At 41.9% G+C, this 23,288-nt stretch overlaps 1 protein-coding gene and 1 long non-coding RNA gene across 2 annotated transcripts; one reads left to right on the forward strand and one right to left on the reverse strand.

The window, feature by feature from the left end:
- Positions 1–715: 715 nt before the first annotated feature.
- On the forward strand, positions 716–21,933 carry zgc:86896 (uncharacterized protein LOC415190 homolog). The gene is made up of 10 exons (XM_034224419.1): positions 716–834; positions 1,422–1,545; positions 13,154–13,258; positions 13,892–14,114; positions 14,959–15,066; positions 16,339–16,545; positions 16,831–16,906; positions 20,366–20,556; positions 21,083–21,173; positions 21,769–21,933. Exons 2-10 carry the CDS (start codon positions 1,482–1,484, stop codon positions 21,772–21,774), a joined length of 1,071 nt encoding a protein of 356 aa, XP_034080310.1. The 5' UTR covers positions 716–834; positions 1,422–1,481; the 3' UTR covers positions 21,775–21,933.
- On the reverse strand, positions 4,267–5,120 carry LOC117551500. The gene is made up of 3 exons (XR_004569796.1): positions 5,088–5,120; positions 4,618–4,710; positions 4,267–4,345 (listed from the first exon to the last, which is right to left on the reverse strand). It is a non-coding gene; the product is annotated as an uncharacterized LOC117551500 (long non-coding RNA).
- Positions 21,934–23,288: the final 1,355 nt, after the last annotated feature.

Genomic DNA, 23,288 nt, shown 5'->3' on the forward strand with positions numbered 1-23,288 from the left:
AGAAAGCTTACTTAAATATCTGCCACAACATAAGTAACCGGATCAGAGTAACATTAAGTAGGCCTACAGTCATATCACTTCATAATGTATCATATATTTCCTTATCTGAGTCAGCTGAGCCGTATCTGGCCGTGCAACACTCACAGTGTCACAGACTGGATGCAGAAGTATTATTTTAAGCACACATTAAGTTGACGAAACACTCGAGTCAAATGTAATGAAAGTCAGATGGTGTCTTGGACGGGCGTGCAGTGATATCATAAACCTGTTAATGTACGCATTCAAACACTTTTTCTGTTACCAGCTGTATTCACCTTGTAGGTGCAGACTATGTGGCTTTGATCCTGGATAAAGTTTTAAATCATGAATGTTTAAAGTTTAACTTCTTCATATTTGACTAGTATTAAAGTACACTTTTCATTCAGTATGCTTCTCCATGTTTGTGATTGGTCGAATGCTCCAAATACCACCCCTTTCATGTGAACGCGCACCTAACTAGATAGGACACGGCTGGCTTGAGCGATCCACTTGATAACCGCGTCGTAGTACAGTTTAGCGAGAGCGCGATTGTTTTGGATTAGGCCAACCGGCTAACTCAAACATATCCAGGTTAGGTTGAACCAGCTTGGTAGTACAGGCCCCTGCTCATGATGGTTGTTGCTCAACAGCTATCAGCAGACACACCCACCTTTCTCCCCTCCCTCCCTCCTGTAATAACACAGTCACTTCCTTCACCAGTCGCACTGCTTCATTCGTGTCGACTGCCCAGAGTCCACGAACACAGCCCTGCACCTCTGAGCAGCCCCACAAACTGAACCTGACCACAGAGCAAAAGTAGGTCATAACATCACATTTTGTTTTATTACATTTAATCAGCTCACTCAGTTTTTGATCACTTGTAAAACTGTTGTTTGCATTCCATCTGGTCCATATCGATAGGAAAACAGTATGTCCCAATCTGTTTGACAAGGCAGGGCAAATACAAATACCCTACTAACACTTGGAATGTGCTCATACTATATGCACAAGTTTAGTTTCTTTCCTGTAAGATCCAGTAGTTGTTAGGGCACATAATACAGACGTTACAGTCACAGTGTTTGAACAGTGTGCACCACACCTGGTAAAGGTGTGTCATTATCTTACAGTCAGTACTAGCAGCTCACAGTTGCTGCAGACAGGGAACTCAGTGCCAGTAAAGTGGATGTATCAAAGTAAGCAATACCAGTCAGGTGGATTTAAGGTGTTATGATTAAATAGGAGCATGACAGTCTTATACGTATACTTTATTGTTATTGCTTTAGAATTCACTCCTCACATTATTTCTCAACCCAAATACTACAAACGAGCGGTGCTTTGTCTCTAAAAATGTTTCTCTACTAATTATCTGTCTTTCCTCCCTGATCTGATCCTGGGACCTGCAGCAACACATCTGCAGCTCAGCAGTAACAGTGCTACATTCCAGGGCCTCCTTCTGTTCAGACATGTCGCTCTACAGTTTTGGACTGGAGCCACTCTCCTGCCACTCCTGGAACAAAGACAGAACCCGTAGGTGACCAGCAACACAGTTACACATGCCTCTGTGTTCTTTTTCCATGATGGGTGCACTAGTGGGTGGGACGGGACCATACTAACAATGTAGAGCGAAGATACATTTTCTCCCTGATCTAATTTCATTAATGTTGTCTGGAGAACCGCAGGGAATCTGATTATCTATGCAGGAAATGGAGTCAAAGAGCCTTACTGCACGCATCTGACTGCACTTCAGTTCCAGGATGTCTTATTCGGTGTTTACTTTGCATTACAGTTACACACGGAAGTGCAGATTACTTTATACACACTTTAAATTTGACCTACCGTAATTTGATTTCAACAAGAAAGCCAGGGTCACTGCTGCTGTTTGCCAACAATATATTTTTGTGAAACTAAAGCGTGAAAACAAAAGCAACAAGACTATTTTATTTGCAGTTGGTCACTTGGTTTGTTGGTGGACTTTGGTCTTTGATGTCTCAACTAAATCCTACAGCCTCACAGCCAGTGAGGTTTGAGCACAGCTTTGAGCTAAGTGCTAGCTAACATGCTCCTACTGATGTTAACTTGTGGTTGTTATATTTCCATCTTAATTAAGGATGTTAGCATATGAGCAATAAAGGTCACCTATTATGCAAAATGCACTTTTTGATGTCTTTTATACATAAATATATGTCCCTACTCCCTAATGTGTAAGGAAACTCACAAAGTGCCAGAAAATAAAACCCTCTCTCTTTTCCTCCTTACCCACATCTCTATAAAAACGTGGGGTACAGCAGAGCTGATCCATATTTTCTGCGGTCATGATGACATTTCTGAAATGTGGGCTGGCTTTACGTTGAACTCCTGACAACGTGCCGCCCACGTCCCAACCTATCATCCCCATATACAGTCGGCTAGCTGAATCCCCTCCCTCAGCTGTGTCTGTGTATTCAGCAGGATGTCTATCACTGTTAGCCCAGATAAGTTGAATCTACTTAAAAAAATTGAGTCAAGTGTTGCCTTTAAAAATTTAAGTAAGCATTATTAAAACTTGAGTAAATTAAACTTAAATTAATCAAGGACTAGAATTGTTATTTGAAGTACAATGTACTTCATGTGAAGTTGATTTTACTTAAAATATTGTGTAATATCAATTGGTTTTTTTTCCAATTATTAACTTAGAATTTTAGTTGAAAGTGGTTACATTTCGTATTTATATTTTTTATTCCGTCAACTACAAAAAAGAAAAAAGACACAAAAATAAAGTTTTACCTTTTATTAAAACTTGAGTGTTTCATTTGGATACAATGAAATTGAGCTTCCTATACAAACTGTGGCAAAAAATATTGTACCATACATTTTCCTGAGAACATATTTCACATGAAAGCAATAGCAATCTCTCTATATATTATAGATATATAGTTATATCTATATATATCTATAAAATAGATATATAGATCTATATATTTATGTAGAGCTCTGAAACAATTAAGAGACCTCTGTAAAATGATCAGTTCCTCTCGTTTTACTATTGGTAAAAACTGGATTAACATTTGTGTTTTATTCTATAAATTAATGACTGACTACATTTATCCCAAACTCCAAATATTCTCATTTAGAGCGTTTATTTACAAAAAATACCAAATGTTCAAAGTAACCAAAAAAGATGGAGTGTTTTCAGACCTCGAATAGTGCAAAGAAAACAATTTAAAATTCATTTTTCAACAACACAATACTAATGTTTTAACATAGGAAGGGCTGAGGAATCAGTAATTGGTGGAATAACCCAGATTTTCAATCCCAGCTTTCATGCGTCTTGGCTCTGCAACACCTTTCACATCGCTGTTGGGTCACTTATTAAGCCACTCCTGGCACAAACACTCAGGCAGCTTGGCTTTGAGTGATGGCTTGTGACCATTCATATTCCTCTGGATCACATCTGGATGGACCTGGCTGTGGGGCATGGAGCATTGTCCTGCTGGATAAACCCACCCTCAGCTCAATTCAGGTGTGAATGGAGGAAGACCAGATCAAGACCCTGTCATGGAACAGTTGGAACCTCACTGGATGTGATCCAGAGGAAGATGGATGGTCACAAGCCATCAAACAAAGCCGAGCTGCTTGAGTTTGTGTGCCAGGAGAGACATAAAGTCACCCAGCAACAATGTGACAGACTGGTGGCGAGCAACCAAGACGCATTGAAAGCTGTTATTGAAACATCTGGGTTATTCCACCAAAGATTGATTTCTGAACTCTTCCTAAGTTCAAACATTATATTGTGTTGTTTAATAATGAAGAACTTGTTTTCTTTGCATTATTTGAGGTTTGAAAACACAGCCTTTTCTCTGTTATTCTGACCAGTTGTAATTTTCTGCAAATAAATGCTCTAAATGACTTTGGGAGAGATGTGTCAGTAGTTTATAGAATAAAACACAAATGGGAATGCCAACAAGCTTAATAGGTCAAACAGTGCAAACATGCAACAACAACAAAAATGCAATATGGAAGCCTAAATACTTGCCATATGTAACAGTAGCCAACTTTTCAGAACCCCGTTTCACAATGTAAGCTGATTTTTCAAAGTCTGAATTTTGGGGTGCAGCCTCAACTTTACCAAGTTTTAACATCACCTGCTGAACAAAGTGAAGTGTTTTCATGCACTTTGGGTACTCAGTTGCAGGGCATAATGAGTCTGAACAGGACACAGAAGGCCTGAGGCAGGTTAGCCGGTCCATCCAATCACCACTTCCCCTCCAAGACGATTGCCACAATGGATGGGGTTGAGCTGAGGATTTTCTCCGGCAGTTTGACTGTACACCTCCTTATCAGCCGCATCCTAACGGAGAAATAAAGAGATTGACATATAATTCTACATCGTCCAGTAGCTTCCACGGTTTATAATGAAAAGCATCATACATATTTAAAAAACGTATCATATTTCATTTATATTGTTGGTGAATTAGTTAATGAAAATATATATAAGGAATAGTGTAAGTTAAATTTAGTTCCGTACTTTTTTAAACTGAATAATGTCCCGGGTTCAATTCACCCAAAACTTACCCAAGGGTGCAAAAATGTGAACATAACACAAGGGTTAAAGTCACTTACGGTGCAGGTCTTGAAGAAGGCAGAAGGCTCATCCCTCAAGATGATTGGCAGTCCCCGAACACAAAGGCATCTGATGTCTGTTGGCTCAGTGGTCTGGAATATAGTGGAGATAACAAAGAATGGTCATATATTCATCAAAATCAAATACATTCTACAAACTCTACACAATTACTTTATTGCAAATATACTTGAAAGTAAAGGAGAGGACAAAAGGAGATGACATGATGGGAGAGAATAGAAAAGGGAGAGAACATAACTTCTTCTTGACCAAAGAATAGAATAGGAAACAAAACAAGAGAGCAAAGCAAACAAGGGAAAAGAGGAAACAATGACACATGAAGAGATGCAATTAAATTGACAGGACAAGAGCAGCAAATGAGAGAAAAGAAGAGATGAGAGGAAGTCAAAGGGACAGAAGAGGACAAGGAGAGAGGAAAGAGATTGGGTAGACAGATGTTAAGTAAACCCACCTTTGTCTGACTTAGCTCAGACAGAAATTGGCCAGTGACACCCTCTTCTTTCTTCCTGAAGAGGTCCATCAGGCTCGGAGAGAAACGGTCAAGTGCATCGAAGAGTTGTCCTTGAGATTTTTCCCCCACCACTCTGTTGAACTCGCAATAAACCTGAAACACAAAAGAGAACAAACCATGTAAAACTGTCAAATAAAATCCTCCTTGGTGAAACAAATAAGTGCATTTTTTTATTTAGACAGCTTTTGCTTGCTTCACCATCTGATTTTTCAAGATGCCTCTGTGCACTTCTCACAGTAATATCTTAATAAAATCAGATATTTAAGTAGGTATGAGGATATAACTACATTTTATGAACATTACATTTAGAACACAAAAGGACAAACAAACCTGGGGAGGTTTCAGCCTGGAACCTCCACCCCGCTGCGGGACCCGTGGTCCCCGAGTCAGACGATGCGTCTTGGTCATTTCATATCGGCCCGGCCCGGGAAGAGACGCAGCACACCCTCCGGCCATCAGAGTCGAACCCGCAGTTCGGAGGAACCGACCGCCAGGACACCGGTACTAGGCCGGTGGAGGCCCTCCGATGGTGGGTCGCGTTTGCCATTCGATCAGTGAGAGGAGAGGACAAAAATGCAACAAGAATTGTCAAAATCGGTTAATATATGGATGAGTGGGGGGGGGAACGGCTGGACACAGGCCGTGGGGCGACACCCGAGACCGGGCTATGTCCCCGTTAGAAGGAACCGGGTGAAATAGCCAAAAAAAGAAAAATCAATAAAACCGGTGGAAAATAGGGGGAAAAGTGACAAAAAGTGTCCGAAAATAGGCACTCATGAGGCGGGCAGAGTCCCCTGTTAACTCCCGTTACATTCCTCATGGTTTGAGCAAAAAATGGCTAAGTCAACTATTACGAGAACCAGGATGGGGGGTTCAAAAGGCCTGCCCAAGGGCCGACCCCAAAGTGCATGGTGAGCGGACTCATCACCTCCGTGAGAGTGGAGGTGTCCTGAGAGTGGAGCCTGCAGGCAGACCCCTCTCAGCTGACAGGCAGGTAGGCCATCCAGCTATTTTAGCCAGGCCGACTAAAATGATTGGTCGTGCTTTTTACATTGCTACGGCTTCCACAGAGGAACATTTTGTATGTATGTATTGTCAAAGCATTTCATATATGCATTGCTATCGGGATGTTAAGAGCATTCCATGGAATATACAATAAGTGTTTCTGAAATAAATTACATACCCCACCTTTAAGGGACGTTAATCAACAACATCTGATAACGTAATGTGGTCGCTAATGGTAGCTAAATGGCGTCTCACCTGATGTAGTAGCACAAAGCAGCCGTCCAAGCGCCACCCTCCTCTCCCTATGATGGAAGCCTGAGACAGCCTGTGGTGGCAGGGTTCGAAGCGTCCGGCGTTAATGTGGGGTGGTGTCCGACTCACACGACTAAAAGAAAGGTGACAAAAACAGCAACTGGGTGAAAAAAAAATCTACGTCTTCAGTGAACACGAACAAGTGAAAAAGTACAGCACTATCTTGTTTAAAACTATCTGCACCTCGTAGCCTACTATCGCTCAGTAAAAGTTAACAAAAGCGAGGGAAACACACATTGCCTGACTGCAGTAGCGTAGAAGTGCTGGAGTTAAGTGATGTAAATCAAATGAAAACTTAATGCGGTCGCTATTAAGATCTAGATCCCTCCGCGGGCTCCATGATCACACTGCGGGGATTCTCCCCCCCCCTAATGACCACCTAGCAGCACATTATACCGCTTATTACATGGCTACATACTAAAAAAACAAACAAATTATTCATAATATCGATTTTAAATGATTTAATTGACTTACAAATTATCGTAATGCTTCCCGCCAAAATAAAAAGTCCGTTCCACGGCGCACCAACGAATGGAACTTTAATTCAGAAAATAAACAGCAACATAATTCGAATTTACCTGTAACTGTCAAAGTCTGTTAACATTTTATTTCCTCTAAACAAGTACTGAAACAATGCGAGAGAAGCCCACACCGTGTTCCCGCCAGTTGATACTTCCTGTGGCTGTGTTACACCCAAAAGTACGAGAATTCAACCAAGCCCTGTTAGGCTAAATCACTCACCAGATTCAGTAGATACGGCAGCCGTGCAGCGTCCTTCTTTGGAAGCGTAGACAGCGCGGTGAAAGGGTGCAAGTCCGGCGTTCAATCAAAGTGGGGTTGCGTCCGACTGAGAAATTGCGAGCTGGAAAGCGTGGCTGCGGCACATTAAAAATATCCTTCTCTTTCCCATAATGCATTGCGAACATGACTAAAACTTAATAATGTGAAGTTACTTAACTTAAAATTATTGACACATTGCTTAACTAACACATGTAAGTATTATATGCTTACAGTTGGTAGTCAGCAAGTAGAATAAGCTTACATTTGATAGTAATGCAATGAAACTTAAAATAATGTCAGTAATTTGTCATTCATTATTTAATTAGATATGAACTCCGGGCTAACAGAGAGGGACTTATGGCGCATTTCCACTACAGCACGGAGCTCGCTTTAAGCAGGGCTAAGGGGGGTGCTGAGGGGGGGGGGGGGGCTGAGGGTGCTGCAGCACGTCAGGCAGGCTGAGCGGAGATCCCCTGCCTGCACATTTATTTTATTTTTATTTTATACATATTGATTTCATTTCATTGTGCCTGAGATTATATTTTATATGATATATTATTATTCAAATGATAATTTAAAACTATATAATAAATAATTTTGCTTCAGGGAAGAAAAATAAAAAAGATGTGGAAAAAAAAGTTTTTTGTTAGTTTTTAGTCGGCTACTTTTAACGTGACGCACAACAACACAAGTAACTGACATGGCGCAAAAACGTATCTCGGAATTTGTTCTCTCTAAACGCTAAATCTTCTAAATCATGTGCATAATCTGTATGTATCAATATCATGTTTGTGGTATTTTAATTATTATTTGATGGTTATAGCTGCTGCATAATCTGTGTAATATGTAGCCAATACATTCCACATAGTTGGTCAAATAATATTTTACATCTTTGTAGTGTGTGTGTGTGTGTGTGTGTGTGTGTGTGTGTGCGTGTGTGTGTGCTTTTGCTTTTGTGCGTGCTCTATAGTGCCCGTAATAGTGTTCACTGGAGTCCATTGTTATGCCACTGTGTGTGGTGTGGTTTGAAGTGGAGCAACTAACTGAAAGACATTGCCAAACCTCATGCAACTCCTTTATGGATCAAATCAAATCAAGTTTTATTATATAGCACATTTATAAACGATTTTGGTCGAGCCAAAGTGCTGTACATATAATAAAATGAGCCTACAGTAGAGACACTTTACAGCAAATACAACAGCACAGATTGTTCAGAATATCAGTATGAGAAAAACGACACCCTCTATCCTTAGACCCTCACATCGTACAAGGAAAAACTTCCAGAGAAAACCCACAGTTTAAGGGGAAAAAATGGGAGAAACCTCAGGGAGAGCAACAGAGGAGGGATCCCTCTCCCAGGACGGACAGACGTGCCATAGATGCCGTGTGTAAATCGAAGAGATAATACATTTCACAGCATATAGACCGAATGTTAGGAAATGCATGTGTCTGTAATAAGAAGATGAATCCACGAGGATGTCAGCTACAATCCTGTGGAAGCCATCAGGGAAGCAGCATGGCGAGACCCAAGGCAGGACCGCAGAGACAGGTTCAGCCACGACCCGAAACGTCCACGACTTAATCCAGAACTCAGGATAGAGGATCCAAGACACAGGACTACAGCAAGAGGATCAGCCTCGACTCCGGATCCCGGCGTAGATATAGATACAAAACAAGAAAAAATATGTGGCTGGGTTAATCGGAACAAGAGAATACACAGACACAGACAGAGAGGGAAAAGGTAATTGGATAAAAGTTATTCTTGATAACCCTCTAGAAAGATCTCATGAACTTCCCCACTCAATCTATCAAGACCCGAGCAGTTCTATTTGAAGTCCAAGGTAAAGGCACAGGCCGGCGCATATCGCTCATGGAATCCCTCACCATATGAACTCTGACCCCTCAAGTGTACAAGTGAAGAGACACCATGTGTCAGCTCCTTTTTAGAATAGTATTTCTTCTCTTCTCTGAGAAACAAGGGTATGAAAAGAACAGCCAGAAACAGAGGAAGAGAGGCAGAACGTGACTACGTAAATGCACTCTCCTAAATATTAAACCAGTAAGAGGTGAAGAAACACAAAGCCAGAAATTGAAATGAAAAGGCACCATCATGCTTCCCCTTAGAATAGGGTGGAAATTATGAAGACCCAAATTATGAAGAGGGGACATGGGATACTAGTGAGAGGGACAACCAGTGAAAAGGCCCAACGTATCCAACGTACTAGCACTCTCCAAAGAGACAGAAAGTCAAAGTATAAACCGAGAGGCACAACGTGACTACGTAAATGCACTCTCCCGTGTAAATGAGTTCAAGGGAAAGGGGGTGAAAAACTAAACTAATCAAAAGAAGGAAGTAGAGAGGCCTAAATGCCCTCTCCTAGATTCAGTTAAAGGAAGAACTGGGGAACAAACAAGTACAGGAGGAAAGGCCCAACGAGTCAACGTCAACACACTCTCCTAGAATAGTTCAAGGGTAAACGGGGTAAGGAAGAATATAGTAAGAAACAGAGCTGAAAAGGCGTCCAAGAACGCTTTCCCCTCTAGTCCAGGTGAAAATGTAGGATAAGAAGTAGAGATAGAGAGCACAACAACCTATCTCTTCGTCAGATGCACTCCCCCGCCTGGATAAGCGACTCTGTGCCCCATCCCCCTCTACCGGACCTTAGATCCGCAGAGGGAGAGGGGAGGGACCAACCCCAAGGGGGGGTTTAGGGTTTTAAAAGAAAACCCCGCAGAGATCCAAAAATGGATGAAGAAGTAATTACAAAACGGTTTATAAAACCAAGAGGTTATTCCTCATATTTCTAAAATGTTCTAATCTAATTCAGGGTTATACCAACTCAGCTCCAAGCAACCAGACGTAGCAACCAGTCAGTCCAGTCAGAACCTTCTCTAAGGTCTCCCCGCCCCCAACCTACTAATCATAAAAAACTGAAACCCCATAAAACCCCAATAATATTAATAACATTTAATAATATAAAAAATAGTATCAATTCTGTGGATAACTAAATAAATAAATAATTAAACAAAAGCCAGAGAGAAAAAGTGAGTTTTAAGTGTTGATTAAAAAACCCCCAGGGTCTGGGCCGACCTCACATAGTAGACCTCGCAAAGTATTCCAGAGCCTAGGGCCAGCCGCTGCGAAAGCTCGATGCCCTCGGGTTTTAAGCCTGGTCTTAGGCACTATCAACAGCAGCTGATCAGCCGACTTTAAGGCTCTGCCTGGGGTGTAGCGATGGAGGAGTTCGGCTATATAGGCAGGAGCCAGCCCATTTAGGGCTTGAAAACAAATAAAAGGAGTTTTAAAATCGATTCTGAACCGAACTGGAAGCCAGTGCAATGAATCCAGAATTGGGGTGATATGGTCATGCTTTTATGGCCAGTAAGAAGACGTGCAGCTGCATTCTGAACTAGCTGGAGGCGTCTAATTCAGGCCTGGTCCATACCCACATACAGATTATTGCAGTAATCCAGTCTCGAGGTAACAAAGGCGTTAATAACCCTTTCTAGGTCTTTAAAAGATAAAAACGACTTGGTCTTAGCCAATAGTCGTATTTTGAAAAAGCAGGTCTTGACTACAGTGCTAACCTGCTTATCAAATTGAAAGGCGCTGTTGAAGGTCACTCCAAGGTTCATGACAGAGGGGAGGATATTTTTATTGAGGGAGCCCAGAATATCAACCGGAGAGGCTGGAGGTCGGGGTCCAAAAAATATGACCTCGGTCTTGCTCTCGCTGAGGGTGAGGACGTTTTGGCTCAGCCAGGATTTAATCTCCATTAAGCAGTCCTTCAACTGCTGTAATGAGTTGGCATTTTGATTGAGAGGCAGATAAATCTGTACATCATCAGCGTAACAATGGAAGGGGATATTATGTTTTGTGAGAATTTAACCTAGGGGCAGTATATACAATAGGAAAAGGATGGGGCCCAGAATCGAGCCTTGGGGAACCCCACAAGTAAGAGGGGCTTTGGCAGAGGAGAAGGCACCTAACTGCACTGAGAAGCTACGGTCCGTCAGGTAAGACCAAAACCATGCAAGAGCAGAGCCTGTAATACCTGCGGACTGTTCAAGCCGTGACAACAGGATGCTATGGTCCACAGTGTCAAAGGCAGCTGTCAGGTCTAACAGCACCAAGACAGCTGGGCTGCCTGAATCGGCGGCTAAGAGCAGATCATTAAAAACTCTTAAAAGGGCTGTTTCAGTGCTATGCATAGGTTTAAAGCCAGACTGAAATTTTTCGTGGATGCCATGCGTGGTTAAGAACGACTGCAGCTGGGCGTAGACTACTCGCTCCAAGGCTTTAGATAAAAAGGGTAGCTGGGAGATGGGCCTGAAATTTGCGAGAATGGAGGGATCGAGATTTTTCTTTTTAAGTAGTGGCTTAACCACGGCATGTTTGAAGGCAGCTGGGACACATCCTGAGCTAAGAGAGGTGTTTACAAGCAATAAAACACTTGCTCCAACTGATTCAAAAACATCTCTAAGGAAGCGAGAGGGAATGCTGTCTAAGATACAGTTTGTCGGCCGCAGGTGCTTGACTACTTCCGAGAGAGAAGAGAGGGTATACAGGCTCAAAGTGGTCGAGGACAGCAGGGGCACAGAAAGGGAGCAGGATCTGGGGTAGCACTAGTATAGGCTAGCCTAAGAGCAGATACTTTTTCGAAGAAATGTATGGCAGAGAGTAGTTGATGGCACAATTGGAGAAGCATCACAGGGATTAATGATCGAATTGAGGACATTAAAAAGAACTTGAGGTTTATGGCTGTTTTTGGAGATTAACAGAGAAATATACTCTGTTTTGGCTGCTTTGACTGCCATCTGATAATCGGAAAGGCAAGCGCGAAGAATTTCTAAGGAGACATGAAGTTTATCCTTTTTCCATTTTCTCTCTGCACGCCTACAAATGATCATGGTCCCCATACTGAGGATTTCTCTGGATGTGAACTTTCCTCTGGTGGAATTATCAGGACAAGCTATAGGCCTGTACCCATTAAGAATCAAAATGTAATGTGCAGTATCTATGCAAAATCGCTGAGTACTTCATTTTCCCCAGAGGATTAATCTTTTACCTTTCAGGCGTTTTTAAGAATAATCACAAATGAAAACTGTGAATTTAAATTTGCTTCTGTAGGTATTAAATCCTCTAAAGGTGCCGTATGCTGTCCACAACATAAAGACCCTTGACACAAATGTCATATTAGGTTTTCTAAAAAATAAATGAAACGATTGATTGAAAATCTAACTGGGCATATTACCATGACATTGTCATGCTCCTCAGAGGATGTGACATTTCCACTATTGCAAAAATAATAATGAATGGCTAAATGACATGGCATATCTGTGTATTAAACATAAGATGAACCCTGTTTTGTCAATTTTGTCACCCTGAATATGGGTCATCACAATGCACATTCATTCTCCTTAAAGGTGGGGTAGGTCATTTTGGAAAAACCAGCTCGAGTGCGCTAGAATTTGAAAATACACAGCCGGAGAAAATCTGCCACTTCCTTACAGAGCCCCTCCTCCAACACACGAACGCGCACATGACCAATGAGGGCACGAGATAAGTTTGTGCACAGACGGAAGGCTGACAGGCAGGTACTGTAGGCCATCCAGTTACTTTACCCGGGCCGGCTCAGATGATTGGTCGTGCTTTTTACAGCGCTACGGCTTCCACAAATAACATTTTTTTATGGATTTTTTGTCAAAGCACTTAAGATATTCATTGCTATCGGGATGTTAAGAGCATTCCATGGAATATAACAAAAAGTGTATCTCGAGCCGGTTTCTCAAACTTACCTACCCCACCTTTAAATAAAAACGATGTCATATTTACTACCCCAGTGTTTTTGTATTAGTATCCTCACATTTCAAAAGCCTAACATTTGGGTATACATATTTATTTACAGAGATTGCAGTGAGTCCTAACAACAATGTGGTGGACATCTATGAAAAGAAAGGCAATGAATGGGCCAAGATCCACGAGCTGACTGAGCACAGTGGGCGGATCACAGGTACTGTATCCCTCCTCCAACAGTGACGAGGCCGGGGGTAAAGGTGCAGCTGGACATTTGCCCCTTGCCATTCTCCTACGACTCGTATGTTTCTGTTTTAACACACAAGGATTGATGCGATATGAATTTATATGAACATTCATTTGAGAGAGATAATACGAGATGTATACAAATGTATTTTTATTTAATGTGATAAGAATTTGGAACTGAAAGTTTATTCTTTTACTTGGGAATAATGATTTGATAGGCTAGAACATTTATTGGCATCACACCGTTATATTTAAGAAAAACTAGTCTGAGGAAAATGATAATGAATTCATATTACAAGAGAAAACATTGGAAGGGGTTCTGGTGCTTGTATTCGTTTATACCGTGAAACACAGCATGGTCATTCCCTCAGTTTAAAACATGAGAGTTTGGGCAGCCAATAAGAGAAACTTAAATTCTAATGTAATTATTTGACTACTGTACATGTTGGTATTGATATCCACAATTAAGGAAGCACATTTGATTTTAGGGTGTCTGAATAATAAAAAACTGTTGATGACATTAAGTTAAATTCATGATTAGAAAGAAAGCATTGCATAATGTATGCTTTGACACTTGAATGGAGCTTCAGAATAATGTCCACAGGCATTGACTGGGCCCCAGAATCCAACCGCATTGTGACATGTGCCTCTGACCGCAACGCCTACGTGTGGACCCTAAAGGACGGCGTGTGGAAGCCCACCCTGGTGCTGGTGCGCATCAACCGTGCAGCCACCTGTGTGAGGTGGTCCCCGCTGGAGAACAAGTTCGCCCTGGGCAGCGGAGCGCGCCTCATCTCCGTCTGCTACTTCGAGAAGGAGAACGACTGGTGAGCAACACATGACCAATTCACCATGATCAGAGACCAGAGGTGGGAAGTAATTAAGTACATTTACTCAAGTACTTGTAAGCACAATTTTGAGCTACCGTAATTTTTTGGTACTGTGTACTTCTACTCCACTACAGTTCTGAGGTACATGGTGTACTTCTACTCCACTACATGTATTTAATACCTTTAGTTACTTCACAGATGTGGATTAATGATGTGAAATATAATCAAGTGTTGAATCAGACTTTAGTTCCACCTGGAGTAAATCCACCAGCTACCCTGCAGTATACAAAGTCATTCAAACTAGCTGCACCTTCACCAGCTTTGAGAACACTTTCATGATCAATCATTATAAAACATATCATATCTATTATTCTGAAATGGACCAATCTGCACAATGACTACTTTTACTGTCTTAGCTACTTTCACTATATTTTGATGAGAATACTTTTCTACTTTCACTTGAGTAATATTGTGATTGCAGGACTTTTACTTGTAACAGTAGTATTCCTACACTGTGGTACTTCTACTTTTACTCAAGTACAATATCTGAGTACTTCTCCACCTCTTCCAGAGACTTGAGATTATATTGATTTTGAGGATCAAGATGATTTACCGCAGTAGTGTCTGATCTCATGAAAAGGGATATCTGTCAATAAGTTAAGAAAAAGGATACAAAAAAGTCAAACAATTACTGTACTGTCACATCCAGAAACCTACAGAAACAAATAGAAAAACACAACAAATGTTCATATATCTCTGACCTCTTCCTTGATACATGTATTGCCTTGATGTTTGCCAATAATTTAGTTTACAGGTTGTCATCATTCTCCTTCCCTTTCAGGTGGCTGAGTAAGCATATCAAGAAGTCCATTCGCTCCACAGTCCTGAGTCTGGACTGGCACCCCAACAACATCCTGCTGGCTGCTGGCTCTGCAGACTTCCACTGCAGGTGACACCCCCACCAGTGCTCTGATACTGGAGTCTTAGTTCTACCATCAGATACCTTAAGAACCACCACAATAATAACTAGCTTGAACAGTAAACACTCAATTTCAAATAAATCATTCAAAACAAATCCAAATATGCTCGGGCAACGATGACATAAACAAGATAACAATAAAAGCACTCTTTGATCCCATTTGGAATTTGAGGATGCAAGTCAGACCAACTTTAAATCTTCACACATTCACAGTGCAAAACACTCAGTAACATTTACACTCTGCATTTAACTCATCTTAGTATAAGGAGCTTTATGTTTACAGCAGTTGCTAACAGACTGTGTTTGTCCTTTCCCCTTGCTGATCTTATATTATCTATTTTAATTTCCTGCAACCGGACGTCTTCCAGAAGCAGGCAGGTAGTGGTAGCCTTTGTTACAAGAGTATTTAATAATATCTTTGATATTTCTTTTTAAAAAAAAATATTTTCCCTTTTTTAGGTTCAATTAAGACCATGGCAGAAAAAGACAGCTCCAGAATTGTATAAAATCAGCATATCGTTAACTCTCAGCTTTTCCAAGACATTACATTACATGTGTTGTGCACCGTCAAAAGTGTTAGTCAGTCATGTTTCATGTTTATGTTGTATTGTTTTTCACTTCCTGTTTTGTTTTTGTCACGTCTCATTTCAGGTTCCTTGACTCCCTTTCCTTATGTGTTCTCCCGCCTTCATCAGTGTCAGCCCCGCCCCTGATTGTTTTCACCTGTGTCTTGTTGTTGAGTGTTTAAATTCCCCAGTCTCCCAGTGTTCAGTGTCAGTTCGTCTTGTCTTGTACTCATGCCAGTACTCTGCTCGTCGGCGATTGCTTCTTTTGTCAAACCTACGTTATGCTTCTGAAACTTATTGAAAGTTTAATTCCTCATGTTGTGAGCGATATTTTGTTGTATCTTTTTGGACCCTTTTTTGTCACCTCGTAAGAGTGTTTTTCTTTTGTATATATTTTGTGGAAGAAATAAAGTATATTAATTATACTTTACCTCTAGCTCCCGGGTCGTGCATTTGAGTCCTTACATTTGAGTATCCAAGTTCGTAACAACATGTCACTTGTTAGACGCTTTTATCCAAAGCGACTTACATACTCAATACTGTGGACAATCCCCATTAATATTTCAATGATATCAAACAATATAAATAGATCTGCCTGAGCAGGAGGTCTGACAGTACTTTATAAGCAAACCAGCCTTTGACCGCAGCTGACAATAACAGTCTGCACACTTCTCAGGGTGTTGTCAACCTACATCAAGGACATTGAGGACAAGCCTGGGCCCACTGCCTGGGGGGCCAAGATGCCGTTTGGAGAGGTGCTGTTAGAGCATAAGGACTGTGGAGGCTGGGTGCATGGCGTCACCTTCTCCCCCAGCGGAGACCAGCTGGCCTGGACGGCCCACAACAGCAGCATCACTGTGGCTGATGCCACCCAGGGGAAAGAGTGAGTACATCTGCTAATACTAATATTCAGCTAAACGTACAGAAAGTCTGTTACAGAGTATCAAGTGACAAACTTGGTACTCTGTAACAGGTACTTTATGTCTAGACTAGAACATATTCCAACATAAATCTGCTTCTTTACAAACTCATCAGAGCAAATTCCACAATTTCAAATGTTAACCTCTGTCTGATTTTCAATGGCTAAAACTCCATTAAGAACCATTTAATCAGATGCAATGTGTTTAAAAAAAGTGACAAGCTCCACCACTCTGTCTCTGACCTCCAGGATTACCATGCTAACCAACAACCGTCTGCCCCTGCTGGATGTCCTGTACGTCAGCCCCACGGAGCTAGTTGCTGCGGTAACTATTACCTGTGTGTGTGTGTGTGTGTGTGTGTGTGCGTGTGTGCAAAGTCAACTTTAATGTCAATCTTTCAGTTTGTATGTACATACAGAGAGATCGAAATAACGTTTCCAACAATCCCGAATACAAAAATACAATTAAGCAAATATATATACAAATATGTATATCCTATATATACACAATCAACACATTTATACATACAGTGTATGCACACATTAAGATAAAAACACAACAATCAATATATACAAAATAACAGTCACTTCAATATCTTTGGGAATGTACAAAAGCGTAAAACAAAAAGTGTCTGGTGCTGGAATTGAGTGTCTGAGTGTGTGGGGGTGTTAAAGTCCAGTGGGAGATGGGGAGAGAGGAGAGTTCAGCCTCCTGATAGCCTGGTTGAAAAAACTGTTCTTTAGTCTGGTGGTGCTCGACCTCAGGCTGCGGAACCTTCTCCCTGAAGGCAGGAGGGTGAAGCGGCAGGTGGAGGGTTGGGTGGGGTCACCCACAATAGTAGGGAGTACTTTTCCCCGTACTTTTCCCCTTTAGTTCCGTTAGTACCCCTTATGTTGCGTTCACACCAAAAAGAGTACTTAGTGCCGGGAACTTTTACCCCCATTCTTAGTGCCTGCTGAGAGGTGGTACTATCCTGGGGGAAAAAGTGCCCCAGTTCTGATTGGCTGGGCGAATTGCAAACCACGCCCCGTAAAACTCTGAAGAGTTTTGTGAAGCCGCCATTGTATTTGTGGCAGAAGCTGCTGGGAGTCCCAGCAGCAGCTTCTACTGAAGCCAGTCCCCAACTCCGGGGACTTCCGGCCGGGGACTTTGGGTGGCAGTAAACGCCGTGAAGTGGTTTGCAGCCTGCCAGTAAACCCAAAGCAGAAGAAGAAGTGACGTCAGCGGCTTCATTTGCGTAATCTTCCCTCAGGGAAAAGTACTCCGGTGTGAACGCGATTGGTACTTAGTGCCCAGGGGTAATAAGTGTCGGGGCACTAAGTGCTGCAAAGTACGCGGTGTGAACGTGGCTAATGCTCTGCGGGTGTTGTAGAGGTCCAGGAGTGATGGGACTGAGGCACCGATGATCCTCTCAGCAGGGTCTTGCGGTTCGATGCTGTACAGCTTCCGAACCACCGCGTGATGCAGCTGCTGAGGATGCTCTCGATGTCGCCTCGGTAGAAGAAGAGCATGATGGGGGGGGGATCCTGCTCTCTTCAGTTTGTGGACGAAGTAGAGGTGCTGCTGGGCTATCTTGGTGATTGACGTGGTGTTGTTAGTCCAGGAGAGGTCATCTGTGATGTGCACCCCCAAGAATTTGGTGCAGCTCACCTGTTCCACAGCAGTACCACCAATGGTCAGTGGGTGGGGGTGTTGGGTGTCGTTTCTCCTGAAGTCGACAACAATCTCCTAAAGTCGACAACAATCTCCTTTGTTTTCTCCACATTGAGAAAGAGATTGTTGTCTATGCACCACGTGGCCAGCTGGTTCACCTCCATCCTGTAGTGGGTCTCGTCGTTGTTGCTGTTGAGACCCACCACGGTTGTGTCATCTGCAAACTTAATGAAGTGGTTGGAGCTGTGGGTGGGTGTGCAGTCGTGGGTCAGCAGGGTGAAGAGCAGGGGGCTGAGCACACGTCCTTGGGGGGCCCCTGTACTCAGTGTGATGGGGTCTGATGTGTTGTTGCCGACCCGTACAGATTGGGGTCTGGCAGTGAGGAAGTCCAGCAGCCAGTTGCAGAGAAAGGGGCTGAGGCCCAGGTCTGTTGGTTTACAAACCAGCTGCTCAGGGTTGATGGTGTTGAACACTGAGCTAAAGTCTATGAACAGCATCCTAACATAAGAGTTTTTTGTGTCGTGGAAAGTGTTGTATGCCAAACCAAAGATGATGCCGAACTAATGACAAAACGGGTAGCTGTACTAAGGAAGAAGTAGGCCGGCAAAAAAAGAGCTTGAGACACTCTGGAGCAGTGCAGCGACCAGGTCCTCGCAAACAGGACAATTGTTAGGGAACACACTACTGGGAGGAGTAAGGCTGAAGTCGCCTAATGGCGCATTTCCACTGCAGCGGGTAGCCCCGTTTAAGCGTCCTTAATCGTCTTCAAGTGGCCAGGCCAGTTTTTTGGTGGCCTTTCCATATAGCGTAGCCCCGGCTAGCGGGTACTTTTTCCCTCTTTTTCCGGCCCCATAAAATCGTGGTTCTATCAGGCCAGGGCTGAACTAGTGACGTCAACACTCTCGACTGCTGATTGGTCAGAGAGAATCGTCACAAGATCGCGCGCAAGATCATCCCTAGCGTCGCATATATATCTAGAAGCAAGCTTGCAGCATTTTTATACACAGCATTTTGTAAACGGAGGAGCTACAAAAATGGCAACGTCAAAGAAAAGCACACCGTGGTCGACGGAGGAGGTGACGACGTTCCTACATCTCATTGGGGATGATAAATTCCAGCAGGAGCTCGACGGAACAACTCGAAATGTGAAGCCGATCGCCCCGCCTACATTGCGTTGCTACCCCAGGTCCTAAACTGTAATGGAAATGCGCCACAGCCTCGGACGGCCAGCGAGGCAGCCCTAGGCCTGAGTGAGGACGCTTAGGGACGCTTAAACGGGGCTACCCCGCTGCAGTGGAAATGTGCCATTAGAGTCGGTGTCCCTATCGATCACCGGCATACTAACCCAACCACAGCAACCTGAGCACAAACAACAATGTCAAAATGACCAGTTACATACGACCTTCACACTGAATATATCGCCTGTAGCTCCATACCACATCTCCAGCAACCCCGATACTTGAGAAGCAATTTAAGAAGGTGGGCCCAGCAAAACAGGTGAATAGAAACAGCATAACAGTCAATATATTACATATTTACATATATATTTGAAGTCACACTAGTCCCAGTCCAGTCTGCTTTTTACAAAAGAAATGTCAAAGATACTCTACATCAGCTCTGCCATGTTGTAACAACCTGTCCAAATGTTGGCAGAAAATAGAGCCAGAAATCTACAAACGTCCAATCGGCAAACTCAACACGGCCCCCACTGAGGTGGTCAAGAGATTCAGCCACAAACCGGTTCCCATGGCAGCACAATGGGAAACAGCCAAAACATGCTCAAAACCCCTGTTGGAAGAATGGGCAGCACGTTGATCCTGGACAACCCCACTGCCAAATTGCTCTTAAAGAGCAACAAAAACCCTTTTATAATATATATTTTTTGTGCTTTGATATTTTACGTCCTTATAGAAGGGAAGAAACATTTGGAATTTTAGTTAGCCGTTTTGGTAATGAACTATTGAAGTGATTGTTGTGATAGTGGCATTACTGTAATATATACAAACAACTTTCCCTATTCCCAATGCTTTTGTCTTTTTCTTGGTTAAAAACACATAATTTAAAGTTCATGAAGTCTTAATTTTCCCTTAAACATTCGTATGATTCCATATCCTTATGTGATTTGGTCAGGGTCATGACTGTTGCCCCTACCAGTTCAGCTATAAGGGTCCAGGTGCTCTGGAGTTTGTGAAGAAGCTGGACATCCCCAAGCAGTCCTCCAAAGGCAGCCTGACAGCCATGCAGCACTTCCAGAACCTGGACAAGAGGGCCACTGACGACGACACCAACGAAGTGGGGACCCTTCACCAGAACAGCATCACGTAAGGGCCAACGCTTTCCATTAAACTACAGACAGAACCCAAACTGAGAAGGTTTAGACTGAAGTGGAACTATTCTGTAGCTCTGGACCCAGCAGACTGCGGGCCTTTTGTCAGACAAAGCCTACTAGTGTTGCTCAATTGCTAGGACTAGGGGTTATGATTATGTTACATGATTCTATATATGCTACATAAAAGCTCTGTCCCGAGGCATTTATTAGTTTCGAACTCTGGGGACAATCTTTTTTGTAAAATAGTTATACCTCTTCCTGTCGAGAAAATTATTTGTTTTTAAATATTCCATGTGTTTTTTTTAACTGGTTTTGTTGAAATATATTTTTTGATATTAATATTTAAACACATTAATGCAGGAGTAGCAACCTAATTTAGAATACATACAGCTGTACTTCAAACTGTTACTGATGTTAAGGTGTCTCCAGAAATCAATGTTTTTGAGGTTTTTTTGCAACAACATTAAACACTATTAGTTCTGCTTTTGTAATACGTGTGCATGTGTTGTGTTCTGCAGACAGCTGTGTGTTGTGTCTGGGGAGAAAGCCAAAGTGGAGAAATACAGCAGTGTGGGTCTGGATGGAGCCATGGTGATCTGGGATTTTAAGGTACAAAAGTAAATCTGTGATTTAGTAACTAACTGATCTAGTTCACTGTAAAGTGTGTTACTTACTGCTTCCACTCTTTGCTCCAATAACAGTTGAGCAAGCTTTGAACATTTGAACATTACCATGTTAGTCACATTGGATTGGTCTCACAATCTTCACAAACAGATTTCATTATATAAAGTCACATCTGAAGTTAGTTGATGTTAAAAAATACTAGAAAAGGTCAGTTGGTTGCTGACATATTTCTCAGATCCCATTCATTATCCTTCAAAGTCACTTTTTATGTTTTTGAGGATAATGAAGTCAGATAAAGCATTGTTAGCCTGATACTTATGTTGTATCTGATTTTCTTATCCTCAAAACATAAACAGTTTGGAGGACATGTTGGTGCACTGTATTATAATTTCTAAAAATATTTTTGACAGAAAGTCTTATTTACGACATAAAATCAGTTAAACCTATAGGACAAATTGATGTTTGAGAAATGTGTTTTATGAATAATGGTCCAACATTGTGCCACATAATCTGCCTTTAAAGCACCACATCAGTAAAACTGTGTGGGATCTATTCTGACATGTGTGTCCTCTCCCTGCAGCACTAAGACCCCCCAGAGCCGTCCTGCAGGAGACCCACACTCAACTGACCATCACACGGCTGAATATAACTACAGTAGAGATGCCTTTGAGAAACTGGAAAACACTATAAGCACATTTGTTTGTGATATTTGAGTAAATAAAGAGTGTACAGGTCAGACAATGAATTGTAGTTACTGGTTCTTTAAATTTTTCTGTTGTGTACTCACTGTATTGTTGTGTTATTTTTGCTGTCCGACTGCATATTCATGTATTTCTTTAGGTTATGACTCTATTTCTGCTTGACTATTGCACTGCCGTACTTCTACTATTTGACCTTCTCAGATAGTTTGTTTGTTTCATTCTAAGCTATCCAGCAAGGTTATTTTCATTTATGTTGTTTTTTTCTGTACAGTGTAGAGTCTTGTTGTGATGAGAGGGATGGAGGTATTTAATAAAAACCTTGCTCGCTGGAGAATAGCTACAGAATTAAGTCCTGTCACAAGTTAATCGGAGAGGATCACAGCTGGCCACGGATCTCGATGCTGCATTCGGGCTGTGAGTAAACAACTTGTGTCTTACTTTTAGGCTGTCTGGAGGTATGGACAGCTATTAAAGCTACTAAACATCACATTAACAACGATGTACAAATGAAAGTCGGAGCCAAATACATATTTGAAATGATTTATTAACGTTTGCAATGTTTTGAACAGACATCCCCAGTCACCTCATTGTCATGTTGTAGTCCTCGCTGTACGCGTCCGGATATCGGCATCGCAACCACAACCTCACAGACTGGTACTGAATGTGCATCAAAGTGTTCCTATGGAGCCAAATAACACTATTTAGCATTTTGCCTAATCATTCCTGTAGCTTCTTGGCTAAGCTAACACTGTGATGCAGTTCCACCAAACACAAAAGTAATATATAAAAAAGGATAATATTGGACTATAAATGAATAATATTACAACAAATAAATAAGTAAACACATGTATATATTCATTCACTGGCCACTCATTTAGAAAATGTAACTCCAAAAAGACAAGTAACACTATTTAGCATTTTGCCTAATCATTCTTGTAGCTTCTTGGCTAAGCTAGCACTGTGACGCAGTCAGTGCTTGAATTGGAATGAAAAAGGTGCCAGTACTCTAAAATCAGCAACTTTTTCAAGTCAATTTTATATATACAGCCCACAAACAAGAATTTGGCTACTATAATGCTGGTGGGTTTGTCTCTTTACTACTGTATATTTTAGAAAGGTTCACTGTACTTAACATTTTTTATGATAGGCAGCGGATATGGCTAAAGCTCAGTAAGGTCAATATTAACTGAAAATATAGCAATCAAAGTCTAGATCTTCTGCTGAAGACACATGAAGCAGAGACCTTTCAGGTGAGAGCCCCTCTGGTGGTGTTCAACATTAATGACAAGGAAACAAAGCTCTGGTCAGAAGCATTTTTTATAAAAAGCTTTAACAAAATTAAGTATTTCTGTACATTTTGAATGCAATCTAACTTTCCAACTCAGAAAACGAAAAACAA

The sequence above is a fragment of the Gymnodraco acuticeps genome, unplaced genomic scaffold, assembly GCF_902827175.1.
Source record: "Gymnodraco acuticeps unplaced genomic scaffold, fGymAcu1.1, whole genome shotgun sequence".
NCBI lineage: Eukaryota > Metazoa > Chordata > Actinopteri > Perciformes > Bathydraconidae > Gymnodraco > Gymnodraco acuticeps.